This window comes from Scardinius erythrophthalmus (assembly GCF_964197995.2).
Source record: "Scardinius erythrophthalmus genome assembly, chromosome: 13".
In the NCBI taxonomy this organism is placed as follows: domain Eukaryota; kingdom Metazoa; phylum Chordata; class Actinopteri; order Cypriniformes; family Leuciscidae; genus Scardinius; species Scardinius erythrophthalmus.
In genome coordinates this window covers 8,944,174-8,962,967 of record NC_138233.1, presented here as the reverse complement: position 1 = coordinate 8,962,967, position 18,794 = coordinate 8,944,174, and the positions used below count along the sequence as shown (strand labels likewise).

The 18,794-nt window shown below is 38.0% G+C and overlaps 2 protein-coding genes across 7 annotated transcripts; both read left to right on the top strand.

Annotated features, from left to right (window-relative positions):
- The first annotated feature begins 10 nt into the window (after nucleotides 1-10).
- On the top strand, nucleotides 11-9,346 carry cox18 (cytochrome c oxidase assembly factor COX18). Its single transcript, XM_081382571.1, has 7 exons — nucleotides 11-165; nucleotides 805-1,220; nucleotides 3,126-3,226; nucleotides 5,727-5,893; nucleotides 6,028-6,143; nucleotides 7,461-7,568; nucleotides 8,620-9,346. The coding sequence occupies exons 2-7, from the start codon at nucleotides 819-821 to the stop codon at nucleotides 8,785-8,787; spliced, it is 1,062 nt and encodes a 353-aa protein (XP_081238697.1). The 5' UTR covers nucleotides 11-165; nucleotides 805-818; the 3' UTR covers nucleotides 8,788-9,346.
- A 403-nt stretch (nucleotides 9,347-9,749) lies between these two features.
- igfbp7 (insulin-like growth factor binding protein 7) lies at nucleotides 9,750-18,772 on the top strand. 6 transcript variants are annotated; one of them, XR_014031384.1, is made up of 6 exons: nucleotides 9,750-10,232; nucleotides 13,132-13,241; nucleotides 15,640-15,747; nucleotides 15,986-16,112; nucleotides 16,936-17,172; nucleotides 17,356-18,772. XR_014031384.1 is itself a non-coding variant. In XM_081383079.1 (5 exons), exons 1-5 carry the CDS (start codon nucleotides 9,818-9,820, stop codon nucleotides 16,953-16,955), a joined length of 780 nt encoding a protein of 259 aa, XP_081239205.1. In that variant the 5' UTR covers nucleotides 9,750-9,817; the 3' UTR covers nucleotides 16,956-18,772. The 6 variants fall into 6 exon arrangements, 1 of the variants encoding a protein (XP_081239205.1); XR_014031385.1 differs by having other exon boundaries at nucleotides 16,936-17,176; nucleotides 17,351-18,772; XR_014031386.1 differs by having other exon boundaries at nucleotides 16,936-17,211; nucleotides 17,367-18,772.
- The last annotated feature ends 22 nt before the right edge of the window (nucleotides 18,773-18,794 follow it).

The following is an 18,794-nucleotide window of genomic DNA, read 5'->3' as shown; positions in this document are numbered from 1 at the left end:
TTTACGAAATACGTGACGTCATATTCAAGCGACTTGTCATGCCTTGCTCATTTTGACATTCCGAAGAAAAAGGATGACCGTGGAAACTATCTTTCAGTAAACATTCAACGCGCGAAGGATGTGATAAACAACATGCTTATTTAAAGTTTGGAACTGCAAACGAAGGTGAAGATTGTGTTACGTTTCTTCCAGTTGACCAGCAGCCGGTTACTTTACTGTAATAGTCTTACCAGGTTAAATGTGTTATCTTTGTCTGGTGATTTATTAATCATATATACACACACACACATTTCGTCTATTATTTATTTTTTTTCACAGTTTTTTCAATTTCACAGTTTTTTCCATGGGTTGAGTTTTATTATAATATGATTGGTCTGTTTAATTAAAATATTATTTGAATGCAGAACATAAAAACGTGAATTATCTAATATATGGCCGACATATAGTTTATAGTTGTGTGAATATCAAGAGAGAGCTAAAGTATATGAAACATAACAGGTTATGATATATATCAATAAATAAAAAAAGGACACCTACTAATCTATAATCAAAAACAGACAATGAGCAATTAATTATTGCATGTTGTTATCATTATGCCATGCTGTAGCTTTAAACAATTACTAGGCATTTGCACAAACAAAAGTTAGATATTTTCACAAACACAGGATACGTGGTTAAGGTGTGATGCTAGAATATTTGGATTTGTTCATATTACTTAATAATGTCTGCCTTACTAGAATCAACACAGTTTTGCTTTTGTGTGCAGACATTTCTGAGATTCCTCCTTGTTATTTTTATTCAAAGGTTCATCCATAAAGATGTGGCCAAAGCTTACCAGGTCAGTGACCTTTGTGACGCTACGGATATGTCGCCAAAGCAACCTAGCAACACTGAGGCCTCACATCAGAAGCATCTCTCATGGTTCCTCCCGCCTGGACAGCAGAACTCAAACCATCCAGCCACTCTGCAGCAGGTCTGGCCATCCCTCCATCACACCGGCCCTGGGGCTTCAGCCCAGAAGAACTATAACCACAGACCGGTCGAGCTGGTATGAGAGCATTGCAGACTCCACGCCCGTATGCCTCACGGAGCAGCTCCTCGTGTCCACTCAGCAGATGACGGGACTGCCGTGGTGGGCCAGCATCGTGTGCACTACACTGACACTGCGCACCGCTATCACTCTCCCCCTGGGAATCTATCAGTCGATCATCATTGCAAAGGTGCTGCTAGATCATTTCAGCAAGAGGCTGTCGTAGTCATTGTCCATGTCTGGATCTGTGGTTGCGTAAAATCCTGTTGGTGTTTTTTTTTTAGCTATACACAACCATTCAAATGTTTGGGGTCGCTAAGATTTTTTTATGTTTTTAAAAGAAGCCACTTGCATTTATTAGATCAAAAATACAATAAAAAGTATTATATTACAATTATTAAACTATTACAATTTAAAGTAGCAGTTTTCTACTTTGAATATATTTTAAAATAATGCAAAGCTGAATTTTCAGCATCATTACTCCAGTCTTCAGAGTCACATGATCCTTCAGAAATCTTTCTAATATGCTGATTTGATACTCAAGGAACATTCATTATTATCAATGTTGAAAAGAGTTGTTGAAAATAAAAAAGTAAAAAAGTTGTTTTTGTGGAAATAAAAAAATATTCTTTGAATAAAAAGTTATAAAGAACAGCATTTATTTGAAATAGAGATATTTTATAACATTATAATTGTTTTTACTGTCACTTTTGATCAATTTAATGCTTCTTTGCTGAATAAAAGTATTCATTTCTTTCAAAGAAAAATCTCACTGACCCCAAACTTCTGAACGGTAGTGTATGTTGTGATGAATGTATTGTCATCAAATACTTTTCACCTATTTCTGCTAATTCACGGGCCAATTTAGTCTTTTCTTAAAAAGGATATATTCATTGTAGAATTTCATTATATCCCTTTTTTAAAGTCTGCTTTCTTCTAAACAATAACAAAAATTTTGATTTACATGGCCTTTTTCCACCTTTTTTCTGACCCCTTACACTGTGTCCTAACCAGGATGCGATAAACAATAAAATGGACAGTCATGGCCTAATGGTTTGAGAGTCCGACTGATAACCCGAAGGTTACAGTTTCGACTCTCAGTACTGGCAGGAAATGACTGAGGTGCCCTTGACATCAAGGCACGTAACCCCCAATCACTCCCTGGGCGCCACAGCAAATGGCTGCCCACTGTTCTGGGTTTGCTGTGTGTGTGTGTGTGTGTTCACTACTCTAAATGTGTGTGCACTAACTTGGATGGGTTAAATGCAGAGGACAAATTCCGTGTATGGGTTACAATACTTGGCTGTCATGTCACTGTCACTAAAGCGTCAAGCGATGGATGTCTATTCCATGGTCTGGTGATTTCTGAACATTTTTTAATTTTCATAAATGGACTGAGTGGGTTAGGGATGGAGCTTTGCCATGTGAGTGGCTGGTACATCAAACGCAGATTTCAAAAGCTCACTAAAAGCTATTTTCCACAATATGTTCCACAATAAGTATATACATGACTAGGTTTAAAGTGAATCATTGAGTAAACAGCCCCTTCTCATGTGAATTTCTTTGTTTATCTGCACTTAGTACATTATGGGAGGCACATCTTGGAGGTCACCAGATATCGCAGAGAAAACACTGGAGATTATGTGCCTTATTAAGAATCTCTCTCTCTCTCCCACTCTCCCAGCTGTGGGATGTTTCTCTTGCCAAAAAGGAGAATTGAAGGAAAAGAATGTTTCACCCCTCTTTCTTCCTTCCCTACTGATGTCCCACTGTGTGAGAAGATTAGCTGTAGCATGTCAGACCGTCTCTTTAAACCAATGTCTTGATATCTAAACAAGCGGAGATGAGGCCAAATCAATTTTGATCTGAAGCCATTGAAAATATGTGTGGGTGTCTCTATCTGAAAAATGTTGCCATTTTTTAAACTGAGTCCAAACACTGGTCCATCCAGGCTGTATTTTGGTTTTTAGTACCAGTGGCAGTGTCCAGTGAATTACAGATTTCATAGGCCATGGACTTTGTAACTGTTGGAAATACTTAAAAAGGAGTTCAGGCTGGGAAAAAAGTAACCCATGTGCCCTTTTGCCTCAGCTAGGTTGAAGCTCTGCAGAAGGAGATAGCTGTGTTAGCCCGCCAGTTACGCTTTGAGATCTCTGTGAAAGCCAAAGAGAAGGGCTGGTCAGAGAAAACATGCAGGTAGGAGATCATTTTTTCATGCCATCTACTTTGGCTGCCTCCAAAATCGCATACTCTCTTAAATAGTACTTTGTAGGCGCTTAAAAAGTATGTTATATACAGTATACAGTGAGGAAAATAAGTATTTGAACACCCTGCTGTTTTGCAAGTTCTCCCACTTGAAAATCATGGAGGGGTCTGAAATTGTCATCGTAGGTGCATGTCCACTGTGAGAGACATAATCTAAAAAAAAAAATCCAGAAATCACAATATATGATTTTTTAACTATTTATTTGCATGATACAGCTGCAAATAAGTATTTGAACACCTGTCTATCAGCTAGAATTCTGACCCTCCAATGCCTTTTAGTCTGCCTTTAAAATGTCCACCTCCACTCCATTTATTATCCTAAATTAGATGCACCTGTTTGAGGTCGTTAGCTGCATAAAGACACCGTCCACCCCATACAATCAGTAAGAATCCAACTACTAACATGGCCAAGACCAAAGAGCTGTCCAAAGACACTAGAGACAAAATTGTACACCTCCACAAGGCTGGAAAGGGCTACGGGGGAAATTGCCAAGCAGCTTGGTGAAAAAAGGTCCACTGTTGGAGCAATCATTAGAAAATGGAAGAAGCTAAACATGACTGTCAATCTCCCTCGGACTGGGGCTCCATGCAAGATCTCACCTCGTGGGGTCTCAATGATCCTAAGAAAGGTAAGAAATCAAGCTGGTCAATGACCTGAAAAGAGCTGGGACCACCGTTTCCAAGGTTACTGTTGGTAATACACTAAGACGTCATGGTTTGAAATCATGCATGGCACGGAAGGTTCCCCTGCTTAAACCAGCACATGTCAAGGCCCGTCTTAAGTTTGCCAATGACCATTTGGATGATCCTGAGGAGTCATGGGAGAAAGTCATGTGGTCAGATGAGACCAAAATAGAACTTTTTGGTCATAATTCCACTAAACGTGTTTGGAGGAAGAAGAATGATGAGTACCATCCCAAGAACACCATCCCTACTGTGAAGCATGGGGGTGGTAGCATCATGCTTTGGGGGTGTTTTTCTGCACATGGGACAGGGCGACTGCACTGTATTAAGGAGAGGATGACCGGGGCCATGTATTGCGAGATTTTGGGGAACAACCTCCTTCCCTCAGTTAGAGCATTGAAGATGGGTCGAGGCTGGGTCTTAATGACCTGGAGCACACAGCCAGGATAACCAAGGAGTGGCTCTGTAAGAAGCATATCAAGGTTCTGGCATGGCCTAGCCAGTCTCCAGACCTAAACCAAATAGAGAATCTTTGGAGGGAGCTCAAACTCCGTGTTTCTCAGCGACAGCCCAGAAACCTGACTGATCTAGAGAAGATCTGTGTGGAGGAGTGGGCCAAAATCCCTCCTGCAGTGTGTGCAAACCTGGTGAAAAACTACAGGAAACGTTTGACCTCTGTAATTGCAAACAAAGGCTACTGTACCAAATATTAACATTGATTTTCTCAGGTGTTCAAATACTTACTTGCAGCTGTATCATACAAATAAATAGTTAAAAAAATCATACATTGTGATTTCTGGATTTTTTTTTTTTAGATTGTGTCTCTCACAGTGGACATGCACCTACGATGACAATTTCAGACCCCTCCATAATTTCTAAGTGGGAGAACTTGCAAAATAGCAGGGTGTTCAAATACTTATTTTCCTCACTGTAGTGTGTAGTATGAATGTATTCTGGGACGTACTATATTCGCAGTGTTGTCATAGTCGTGACCTTACCAACGTAAGTTGCGTCGCTTCACTGCCATTCACAAATCCTCTCCCGTGGCCTCATGGGAGGGTAAAGTGTCTATCGTATGCACACTTCAGAATCTCGCCAGAAGTTGTAGGTCATCCGGGGATATTTTACCTATTCTTTTATGAGTACTGTGAATTCGGACATACTTCTTTCATTTTTCGCCTACTATATAGTAGGGAAGTATGCGATTTGGGACACAGCCTCTGTTTTGGGTTAGTCTTTGTCATATGAAAAGCCCATATTAAAGGGCTCAGAAAATAAGGAGTCTCAGTTCACTGCAAAAACTTTTTGTTTTCATTTACTTGAAGCAAAATTGCATAAGATACTAAGATTCGTTTTCAGAGAATATATCTTATGCATGTTTTTTGTTTTTCACTTTGTTGGGATTTTGCTTTTGTGAGATTTTAATATAATGAACAAAAACATTGTCAATGATGGAAAAAAGTAAACAATACATTTTTTAAAAATATGAAATATATTTATTTTCAAGTTTTAAATATTCCTAAACTTAAAAATAATATAATGAAAGGTATATTCAATATGAAAACAAGTTGTAATATCTAATGCATTTTATAAAGCTGTTTATATATATTTTACTGCAAAAAATGATTCACTTCCCTCACACCAACATGGCCTGATAAAAACAGTATTATATTTCATTTCTCGGCGACACTATAACTTTGAAGGATTTAATCAACCTTTTGCTTAATTACATCAATTGCATCTACAGGTTTCATTTTAAGAAGAATCTAAAGCGAATCGTGTCTGAGCTTTATGTTCGAGATAACTGCCACCCATTCAAGGCCAGTTTGCTGATCTGGGTCCAGCTGCCCATGTGGGTGTGTCTGTCTCTGGCCCTGCGTAATCTCAGCCTGGGAATGGGACATGTTCCCCTGGGTGAGTCTCATCCAGTAGTCTATTACATTTTCCAGATATGCTCTTATATTTATCAATGAAACCAACTTCCCCATAATCACCTGAAGAGAGGCTTTTAATGAACTAACATACATATTTCTGCACACACTCATCAGCATCAGAAGCCGGTTTAGCAACAGGGGGCGCTCTGTGGTTCCCAGACCTCACTCTCCCAGACTCTACCTGGATCATTCCCGTTTCTCTTGGCCTCATCAACTTGCTCATCACAGAGGTTACATATCATCACATATTTGCTGATGATCATTTTTTTTTATATTTTCATATTTATATATATATATGTATATATATATACATACATACATACAGTATATAGTATTTATTTGTTTGCATTTGTTTATTTTTCTTATTTGTTATATAATCATGTAATACAATTTTCCATAGTATATTATAATTGTTAATATAATGTAAAATTATCATTTGTTAACATTAGTTAATACATTAGCTAACATTAACTAACAATGGCTAATCTATTTTACTGCATTTATTCACCTTTGTTAACGTTAGTAAAAATCATATTGTTTGTTCATGTTTGTTCACAGTACATTAACAAATGTTAACAAATACAACTTTGGATTTTAAAAATGCATTAGTAAATGTGGAAATGACCATTAACCGAGATCAATAAATGCTTTAGAAGTATTGTTTATTGTTAGTTCATATTAAAGGGTTAGTTCACACAAAATTCTGCCATTAATTACTCGCCCTCATGCCGTTCCAAACCCGTAAGACTTTCGTTCATCTTCGGAACACAAATGAAGATATTTTTGATGAAATCTGAGAGCTTTCTGTCTCTCCATAGACCGCTACGCAACTGACACTTTGATGCTTCAAAAAGTTCATAAAGAGATCATAAAAAAATCATATGATTTGAGCAGTTTAGTCCAAATTTTCTGAAGATACTCAATCGCTTTAAATGATGAATAGATTGAATTTAGGCTTTATTCGCATATTAACATTGATCAGCGAACATAAACTGAAGCTCAACTGTATGTGATTTGACGCGTGAGAACAAACCTCATTGGTTCTTGAAGGAACTCAAAATCTAGACTAAACCGCTCGATTCATATGAATTATTATTTTACGATCTCTTTTGTTAACTTTTTAAAGCGTCAAAGTGGAAGTTGCGTGGACTGTCAATGGAGCCATAGAAATCTCTGGTCTCATCAAAAAGATCGTCATTTGTGTTTCGAAAATGAACGAAAGTCTACGGGTTTGGAACGACATGAGGGTGTAAGGGGAGTAATTAACATGAGGCATGAGGGAGTAATTAATGACAGAATTTTAATTTTTGGGTGAACTAACCCTTTAACTACCATAGTTAACCAATGTTAACAGATGAAACCTTATTGTAAAGTGTTATCAAAGTCTAATTTGTATATATTTTTCTCATTTTCATTTATTTATTTAAATGAGAACATTTGGGGTGAAATGTGACTGATTCTTGCCAGGTTTTATGAGGTTCACCTATTATTTTACAGTTAATGTTTTGCTTGTTTCTTATCTTTTATTTCTTGATTTGGTTTTCCAGATTTTTGCCCTGAGACAACTAGAGCCTTTAAAGTTCCAGAAGTATGTGACACACTTCATCAGAGGAATATCTCTGGTGATGATTCCTATAGCCGCCACAGTCCCGTCAGTAAGTATCCTGGCACATTCGGCTATTATCTGCTCTGTCTGTAAACTGTAACTTTACATTTTTCAACATGTATGACATGAATAAATATCACTCACGTTTTCAGATGATCATGTTTTTCCAAAAGAGAAGAAAACAGTGGTACATGATGTCTGTACATAGAGAGATATGTTCTGTTCTGGCACTTTTGATCTTGTGAAAGAAGGGGGATATGAAGGGTAGTGTTTTTGAAGCCCACCTGGTTACAAAAGGCAGATGTTGTATGACTTTGCTTTGATATCTCCAGCATATGTACAAATCGATGTCTCCTGCTTATCTCTCTGTAGACGTATTTGTGTTGTGTCTCCAGTCCTTTCATACGTAAGAGCAATAGATGAGATGTTGGTCATGAGAATGCTTCATAAAAAAAACAGCACAATGAATTCTAATCAAATTAAAAGGTTTTAAAGGGATAGTTCATCTTCGGAACACAAATAAAGATCGTTTTGATGAAATCTGAGAGCTTTCTGTCCCTCCATTGACAGCTACTCAACTACCACTTTGACGCTGCAAAAAGTTCATAAAGAGGTCGTAAAACTAATCCAAATGAATTAAGTGCTTTAGTCCAAATTTTCTGAAGAGACTTGATCGCTTTATATGATGAATACGATGAACCAATGAGGTTTGTTCTTGTGCGTCGAGCAGGTTCAGTTGAGCTTCTGTTTATGTTCGCTGATCAATATTTATATGTGAATAAAAGCCTAAATTAAATCTGTTTATCATATAAAGCGATCGTGTCTCTTCAGAAAATTTGGACAAAACTGCTCAAATCATATGGATTAGTTTAACAATCTCTTTATGAACTTTTTGAAGCATCAAAGTGTCAGTTGCGTAGCGGTCTGTGGAGGAACAGAAAGCTCTCAGATTTCATCAAAAAGATCTTCATTTGTGTTCCGAAGATGAACGAAAGTCTTACGGGTTTGGAACGACAAGAGGGTGAGTAATTCATTTTAATTTTTGTGAACTATCCCCTTAAGGGGTCCTGATGATTTGTTTTGTTCTTTCTGTTTCATAGTCCATGTCTCTGTACTGGCTCAGCTCCAGTTGTGTTGGACTGGCACATAACCTGCTCCTGAGATCCCCTCGTTTCCGGGGCGTCTGTCGGATCCCTCCAACACGTTCAGACTCAGAAACTCCTTACAAAGACATTGCAGCTGCCTTTGTAGCCAAATACATCAAATAGATGGAACCCGGACATTGCAGATTATTAGTGCATCAGCTTCTGAAAATGTGGAACCAAACATGTGGATGTGTGCAAACCGGTAGATTCATCCAACATGACACTGTAACCAGAGGAATATGGCAAAAAGAAAAGAAAAAAAAAACAGCTGCCTTTCTGCCAGAAATCTCAGTATGAAGTCAGGACATGTTTATGAGCAAATGCATTTGGAAAGAGACTCCAAGTAATAACATTTTAAGATGTTGTTAAAAATAAAAATTATTTCTGAAAAAAGGAATAGTCCTCCATTTTGTTGTTAGTGTTGTTGCTCATACTTGGGTTCATGATTCTGGCCTGGCAGAAAGAAATCATTGATGGAAGAAGCGAGATGAGCCATGTACACTGTAACTGGATAGTTAAATATTTTTGAAAGAAGTATCTTGTGCTCACCAAGGCATACCCAAAAAAAATACAGCAAAATAGCATTGTTACATTTTTAATTGTGTTCTAATTGAATCTATTTTAAAATCAATTTAATAACTTATTGCTGAATAGAAATAAATCTGAATTTAATGTTTCTCTCCATGTTTGTACAACTAATTTTACTTGGATTGGAGTACATTTGAACTGAATTTGAACCACTTTTTGGTTGTAAATTGGTTAACAGTATGTTATCTTTAATATCATGCTTAGTATTATTTTTACATTATAAATGTTTATTTGTTCATTCCAATATAGACTATCTGTCACATACTTAAAAGTGGGATCCTATCCAAAATACCCTAGCAATCACCAAAAACTTCTTATCTAGCTAAATCCATCAAAAAATCCAATCTGTTCCACTGTAGGCTATCAGAAATCATACCAATAACAACAGAACCACGAAAAGTAAAAGAGCTTCCAAAATCATTGCCAAAAAAGGAGGGTAGCATTAGTTGTTGTTTTTTTTTTTTTTTGTAAGTTTATGTCCCTGCTGGGCGGGTTTTAGTGCCTCCATCCCAAGAAGAGAGAAGCAGCAGACTCTGAACCGGCCTGAGACCTTCCACATCTCACCATGCTCTGCTTTCTGCTATTAACACTGTTCGCGGTGTCTTCAGGGGACCGGCAGCCCCGCAGCTGCGGGACCTGCGACCCGAGTCAGTGCGCTCCGCTGCCGGCCGAGGGCTGCTCATCCGGGGCGCTGTTGGACGCGTGCGGCTGCTGCGAGCTCTGCGCGTCTGGAGCGGGAGACCCGTGCGGGGGACGCGGACCCTCGGCCAAGCGCTGCGCGTCCGGACTCGAGTGCGTCAAGAGTGACAAAGACAAAAAGAGTAAATCAGGGGTCTGCGTGTGCAAGAGCAACTATCCCGTGTGCGGCACTGATGGCGTCAACTATAACAGCGGCTGCGAGCTCAAAGAAGCAAGTGTGAAAGCAGTGAAGGAGAAAAAACCCGAAATTAAGATTCAGAACAAGGGCAAATGCGCTCAAGGTGAGATTCTTTAACATTATAAGAGCCTGTCTGCATTTATCAGTCAACACTTTAATAACTTGAATTAATAATTAAAATGTTTACATTAAATAATGCTTATCAGTAGAAGTGCATGTGGATAGAAATGTCATGGAAGTTATAATTTACATCATGCTATATGGGATGTCTATTTAGTCACATACAGTCAAAATAACCCTTGAATATTTTCATACTGCCTAGGGAAACAATAATAGTGTTTGTGACAACATGCAATGCTGTCAGTTGGAAGCCTATTATAGGCTTTTTAGCTCAAGAGTGAAACAAATCATGAGGAAACGGAAACTTTTTTTTTTAATAAACTGTCTAAGTAATTTATATTTACAAGCACATGTGACAACTCGCCCTGATAATGGAGGACAAACGTCACAATTTCAATTTCAGATTCTGCTGTTTTATGAGTCTTTACATATAACACAAAGTTATTGCATGCAATGGATGTAATGCATTATGTATTTATGTGATGCAATGGAATTCAGACATTTCCATGGGTGTGATTTAAGCGTCCGAAAAATGTTTCGGGGCCACTGTAAACTGTTGACAAATTTTGTATACAGTGATGTTGGTTAATTCATCTTTATTTGACAACTCATTGATTAATTATGTCTCATGGGCCCCAAACCAGAAGCAAAAAAAAAACATCATGTGCCTATATGGTAATGAAAACTATAACGGCTCACTGTTTATGTAAGAACATTTAGTGTTTTGAAGTAACGACCCGCAGCCATTTAAAGTTCAGTTTTGTATTTAAGCCAGTGTAGACTTTGACCGTGAGGTTGATATACAAGGATCAGATTGTACGTGCAGAGAAATGAAATGCTGGCCTTTCTGCACAGCTGCATCAACAACTTTCCTACTTCAGATTCATTTTTGCCTTGTCCTATGATCCAATCGCTCACATGATTCAGCTGTCATGTGCTTTGTGCTTAGGTCTCTTTTCTCCCGGGATCACTCAGTACACTGACCTGTAATACTAATGTCCTGTAGGCTACTTTCTTCCCGGGACAAATAAATTGTACACACACATAATCACATATACACTGACAGTGTGTATTAAGGCAACAACGGAACAGGCCAGAGGCCATTGTTTTCACACAGGGTGGTAACGTTCTGCTATCCCTGAACAAACATGTCTGAAATTCCAGCCTCTCGGGTGGATTTTCATTAGTGAAAAGGGAGATCAGCCCTGATCAAATAGCAATGTCTCGATTAGCAAAACACGCAGGCAGACTGTTGCTTTAAAGCAAAGTCAGACCGCTTGAATCAGTGAACCTGCATAGAATTCATTATAACCGCATTCTGAGCCAGAGGATATGGAAAAGCTTCTCTAGCAGAGCTTTCTCTGAGGCTTCTGCTAATAGACCCATAAGTTGACAATGATAGAAGTTGAACTTCTACAGAAAAGAAGGGGTGCAAACAGTGCACAGCGATTTGTTTTAACTTCACTGTAAGAAAAATCCAACGTTTTTACCGAGAAGAACTGGCGGCTGTTAGCTGTGGCTAAAATAATGTAATTATTATTCATTTAACAACATAAGGTGTAACATAAAACCCTCTACATAGCCTATAACTTAGGAGAAAAATAATTATTCAAATGAAAACCCATCAAATGTCAAGTGTCACATGGAATTCTGGGAATGTCAGTTTACGACATTATATGATTTGTTCTTTTTTTACTTATAAAACAGTATATTTAAAAGCTTTTTACTGTACAATTATATGAAATGTAAGGTCAGATCAGTTTTTCCCAGTATAGTAAGGGAAGGTTTCAACAAAACATCAATGATTCAAAGAGCTTGTGAGGTAATAATAAAGCTTGTTCAATGAAATTGAGAACCTTTGTCTAACTCTTACACTTTATAACTTGTTTGTCCAGTTTACTTTACAGTGGGACAAATTTGAATTAAGGTGGCTAAATGTAGGCTAAACACAGCCCGATCTCATGAAAGTGCGTATCTATAGCACGAATGATAATATCTCGTATCATTTATACGCCAAAACGAGTTTTAGCCTAAATATGGAACGCAGTTTTCGCGTGCATATGATACGCACTTTATGGCGTGTAATATGCACGCCCTCCTCACCCCTAATCGTACCCAAGGGGTTTGCAGTGCGTATCATTTGAATTACAGTGCGTATATAAATTATACAAGAATTATCATTCATGCTATAGATACGCATTTTCATGAGATTGTGTTGGCATTATCTCACCTAAAGTAATCTCAGTCCATGTGGGGTTCTTAGGTCTACATAATACATTATTTCATGCTTTAGGCATTTGCGTATTTTAGTGTTGATATTAACATAGAAATTAAAGGATAAGAGCGTAAATAAACTTGTGGACAAAAAATACTGATTGGAGTTAAAAAATATTTTTAATACAGTCATTGAATCAGTCACTAGATGGAATGGAAGCTTGTTTCCGCTACGAATTTTTTTTTTTTTTAAAGTTATTGCAACTTCATCTCACAATGTCTGACTTTATATATATTATATTTTTATTGTTTAATCGGCCATAAAAAAACAAATATTTCCTCCAGACATCACTTTTGGACACTGCAGTATAGGCCTACGTCACAATAGGGGGAAAAAGACAAATCGCAAATTCCGCTTTATGCCACTTTAATGGAAACAACATCGGAATGAATTCATAATGTTGTGTTCAATGGAATAAAAAGTCATTTTGACAACTTTTTTTTTTTTCATTTTTGAGAGAACTATTCCTTTAGGAACAACAAGGTCATTGTCTCTATTACAATCTCTCCGTCACTGTATTGTGCAAACTCTGTCCCAGAATTTCTCACTCTTCCAGACATGCTGATAACCTTAGTGTGGCATTATGTGTCATTCATGTCCAATGCAGGACCGGTTATAGAGACAGCTCCTGGCGAGGTCTGGAACGTGACCGGTTCACAGGTCTTCCTAAGCTGTGAAGCCACTGGGATACCAACACCTGTGCTCACCTGGAGAAAGGTAGAGAATAAATTTAAAAAAGGCAGTGAATCTTTCTATATTGTTTTTGTAAGTAACGTATGAGAGCTGTTATTTTTTCATGTATCAGATCCTACGGCACAGCCCCAAGTCTCATAAGGAGAAGGAAGGATGTGTTTGCGTGTACTGAACGGCTTCAGATATGTCAAAGGATGTCCACCTCTTTGAATAACACAGAAACAATAGCACCAAAAACAGGGAAGGGGTCAGGGCAGGAAGCACTTTATCAAGCATGTCATCCGCCATCACATTTTTCCATTCTAGACGGGGTTTCTCCTTAAGGATAGAATCAAAGAATTCCATGGGACTGGATTCTCCTTTGTACTGGCTCTAGAGTCACTAATATGAAAAGTCACAGCGGATAACTGGATACAAAAAATAACGAGGTGATTTCCCAGGAAAAAGCAAAAAGCTCATAATTAACCCCTCTCAGCTACAGGAAACCTGAAACCCTGAAAAATATTAGTATTTAAAAATAATTGTTTGCTCTACCTCATATTTTCTGTCCATAGTTTAAAAAGTAATCTGGGCTGTATTTTCTTATGGCGTTTCTGATGATCAGGTTAGTCATGCTTCATTAAAAGTGGAAACTAGATTATGTCCTGCCTAAAGAATTTCACCCTTGCCTCAGACTGAGAGGCCCAGGGATATTTTTATTACAGCGATGAAGCACTGTAGACCCACACTCACTCAAAAACTTCAGATCAAGGAAGGAGATTAAAAAGTTTAAGCAATAAAAACCAAGTCTGGTGGACAGAAAAGAGAAAGAGTGAGAGGATTTTGAAAAGTAAGATACATTCGCATTGCTTTCGTTTAATTTATTCTATTTAATATTGTCATCACATACAACAACAACAACGATAATAATAATTGTCATTATATTTTTATTATTAATAATAATAACAACAACACTAATATTACTACTAATAAAAAATATTATTATTAAATATTCAGATCATATTTTTTTCCACAGAAATTAAAATGCAGATAATATAATGTCCAATGAAAAAATCTAAAAAGAAGCATTTTACAGTGTTTTAGAGCTAACTTAAGTAAGCCTTATCTCAAAATATCAGTTTAATTCACCATTTACCACATGTTAAGCATTTCCAAACCTAAATGACCCTGAGTTTAAAGGGATAGTTCACCCAAAAATTACAAAAAAATCTTCAGAATATCATATTTTGTGTTTAGCAGAAGAAAGAAATTCACACAGCTTTTAAGGGTGAGTAAATGACAAAAATGACAAAATTTAAATTTTTGGGTGAACTATCCTAATTTCAGATGGCTGTTGTTTATCATGACAGCATATAAAACTGCAATACATCATCTAGTTTAAAGGGTTAGTTAACCCAAAAATGAAAATTATGTCATTAATGACTCGCCCTCGTGTCGTTCCAAGCCCGTAAGACCTCCGTTCATCTTCGGAACACAGTTTAAGATATTTTAGATTTAGTCCGAGAGCTTTCTGTTCCTCCATTGAAAGTCAATGGACGGCATACTGTCCATGTCCAGAAAGGCAATACAGACATCATCAAAGTAGTCCATGTGACATCAGTGGCTCAATCTTAAGTTTATCAAGCGACGAGAATACTTTTTGTGCGCAAAAAGTAAACAAAAATAATGACTTTATTCCACTATTCATTTCCTTCTCTCTAGGCCTCGAGTGAGTTCACGTAGTGTTTTTGCGCAGCGCGTCTATGTTGTACGTCACACGTAGGCTCACTATTGGCCGACGCTGGTCATGTGTGATCCGTGTGACGTACAACACAGACGCGCTACGCAAAAACACTACGTGAACTCACTCGAGGCCTAGAGAGAAGGAAATGAATAGTGGAATAAAGTCGTTATTTTTTTTTACTTTTTGCGCACAAAAAGTATTCTCGTCGCTTGATAAACTTAAGATTGAGCCACTGATGTCACATGGACTACTTTGATGATGTCTGTACTGCCTTTCTGGACATGGACAGTATGCCGTCCATTAACTTTCAATGGAGGAACAGAAAGCTCTCGGACTAAATCTAAAATATCTTAAACTGTGTTCCGAAGATGAACGGAGGTCTTACGGGCTTGGAACGACATGAGGGTGAGTCATTAATGACATAATTTTCATTTTTGGGTGAACTAACCCTTTAAGATTTATTGTGTCTGGTTCCACATGTGGTTATAGTTTAGAGAAAAAAAAACATTGCTTATCTGTACAAATGAAACATTTCTCCTTGTAGAGTCTGGTGAAACTTAATGACGCATAACCAAAGAACGAACAAGCTGTAATTTGCTACAAAATCTTGTGCTTAGCGATTTATACGGTGAAATTTGTTCTGCATTAACCCACAGAGTGTATAAGTAAAACTCTTTATGGCTGTTGTGATTCTCATAGGTATCTGACAGCAAAGGAAAGTATGTGCCGCTCCCAGGAGATAAAGACAACCTTGCCGTCCAGACCCGTGGAGGCCCGGAAAAACATGAGGTTACTGGCTGGGTGCTAGTAAGTTTGTTTTTTGACTAAATATAAACTCTTAGCTTATCTTTCCACGTATAACTACTCTGCCACAAGTTACGAGTGATGTTTAATGCGCAAGACAAAACCGTTGCAGCATTTATTGGCAGCGCTGCTCCGAAAGCATAGGCTCATCTCAAGTTACATTTGTTTGGAATTCTCTGCACTTATCGAAACATTCAGAACAGATTGGATGAAAACTACGACTGATGGCCATCTGTTGCAGATATCTCCTCTTACCAAGGATGAGGACGGCTCCTACGAGTGTCACGCCAGCAACATCAAGGGCGAAGCATCGGCTGTGGGCATCATCCACGTGGTGGATTCCATCAATGACATTCCTCCCAAGAAGGGTGAGTGAGTGCAGTTGAACCACAGTTGACTTATCTGCAATAAATCAGTCCATTTGCACCTACTTGCATGCTTTAGGATACATAAAAGACATTTGCATTAGTAGAGAATGTGTGCTGCACATGGCTGTATTGAACATGTCCCATCATGCCAGTTCCCTGTCAGCAAGATGGTTGCAGTGACAAGTTTCTAATGTTGCATTGCAACAGCCCATGCATCAACTTGCTAAGGAACATTCTCTGGTATGTTACTATACTTAAGGCATGCTCGATAGGGCACAGCTGATTGGTTCCTGCTGTATCAGTAGCCAATGAACTCGCTGATCATCAACCTTCAGATTCTTGGTCAGCATTTACTGTAGTAGCTGCAGCACACTTTCAGAAACCCTCTATCTTCCCCAGCTCCACCTGTTCAGCTAATTCACGTATGCTATTTTGTACAGCAGCAATTTCAAACATATAGACCTTATGAGCCAGAGAAACAAGCGCGCAGCCATGTTTAGAATATTTGTTGTGGTCGCTCTGTATATCTCTATGGTATCGCTGTCGAGGAGTAATTAGCTGGTGAAGTGGATTTACTTATTGTAAAGTTAATAAAAGTTATCATGTGGATTGTAATGCTTAAAGCAGATGTCTTAACAAATGTTAGTAGGGACCGGAAAATATAAAAATAAAAGCAAATTCCAAATATTAATACTTAGGCCTACTATTATAGCATATACGATTTGGAATAGCACATATGAACTACGATGATAATTTTTGTGCAGCAAACTACAAAACTTAAAGACTTCATTGTCATTGGTGTCTCTTGTCTGTTTGTATGCAGTGAAGGATAGCAAGCTGTAAGAGGACGTGGACTCTGACTGATGAATCGCACTACGTCTGTGCACTGAGGACAAGCACGCAGCATCTAGTGTAATCACTGCTCACACACACCGCCTGAACCACAAACCAACTCGCACGTGGGCACTTTATTTTATAGAAGTTGTTCAGGCACACTCTCAAAAAAACAGTCCACGACATTTCTCCTTTTGTATTCTTTAACTCACTCTACAATCTGTCTGCCCGCAGAACAACTTCCATACTGGGATAGACAACTCCGGTCCTGGAGGGCCACTGTCCTGCAGAGTTTAGCTTCAGCCCTGATAAAAACTCACCTGCCTGTATCTATTTAGTAATTCTGAAAACACTGATTGCCTTGTTCAGGTGTGTTTAATTAGGGTTGGAGCTAAACTCTGCAGGACAGTGGCCCTCCAGGACTGGAGTTGTCTATCCCTGCTGTAAAGCGACCATCGGATTGATTTTCCAAGAGATACTCTCGCTCATACACATCTCCATGCAAACATTCACACTGTGTCCTAACCAGACACGAAGCGACAAGATTCCAGCAAAGCGACAAATAATTTGTCTGTCCAGTAGACGCGACGCGACTGCGACTGCGAGATGCGTCAAAATCAATCAAAACCCACAGCCAATCAGAACAGTGTGTGGGCGGAGTCTCGCGACAAGTGCACAGCGTCAGAGTAAAATCTTGACAGCACTCGCAAGAAAATGTATAAGTAGGCAACATAATCAAATTCACAAATATTACACCATTTTAACATTATTAAAAAGACATAGGCTGAGTTACTAAAACAATCTTTGTTAAAGATTAATCTTGTTTTTTCAGTTTGAACGTTCTTGTTTCCATTTGTTTAATTTCAAGATCTGAGGTGAATTATTAGCTTTTACAGAGCTGCCTGGGAGCACTAAATGATATTCAAAGTCACATTACAAGCTTTTAACATTAAATAAAGCACATAAACAGTAGCCTACTACCTGAGATTATCTTTGCCAGACTTTGTGTTTGTTGTTCCATCCGCGACGTCGCAGAAAAAATAGAAACCGTTTCTAAAATAGAATCGTCGTGTCGCCGTCGCGGCTGGTTAGGACAAAAGCTCTGATTTACATGGAAAATATGGCTTTTATCACGCGTCGCGTTAAGGCATGCACACTGAATGCATTTGAGGCACTTAAATATCTCGTCTTCACTTATCATATGCATGCTTTGCGTGTTTTTGGGGATACAAATATTGTACTAATTTCTTTAGTTTTCTATTTTGTTTTTGATTGACGTCTATGGTGCTGAATGAACAACTTATTTTGAACGTCAACTGTATATATGCACAAACTTTTGGACGCTGTTCCTTAAAGGTTTAATTAAAACAAAAAGCTTTAAGACTACTTAATCTAAATCAAAGTTGCCCAAATTTTTTTGCAAAAAAGGGCCACAAACCTAACTTGATTGAGGGCCATGAGCCGTAGGTAAATGTTTCATTATATCTAACTACATTATATGAAAATTTAAAGCTCACTTATATTATCTGCCTTTAAGTGCAAAAGATAAATTAAATCAAACCGACAGAAAAAAAAAAAACTTTTTCAACTTATGACAAGTTCACTAAACATCACAAATACTGTAATTCAGAGGTTTAGATTAAGTTTCTGGGTTTTAAGAATTAAGAGCTCATTTATCACTGCTATAGACTTCCTTCTATTCTGTTGGTTTCTAAACTGCAGTAGAATTAAGTGTTGTCCTCTAAAAGTCTGAGCATCTAATGCATTTGTTTGTATGTTTTGATATTTGTATACCACCAATGAATAAAGATGTACTTTGAGAGGCATGGAGTTTGTGGTGTCTGTGCA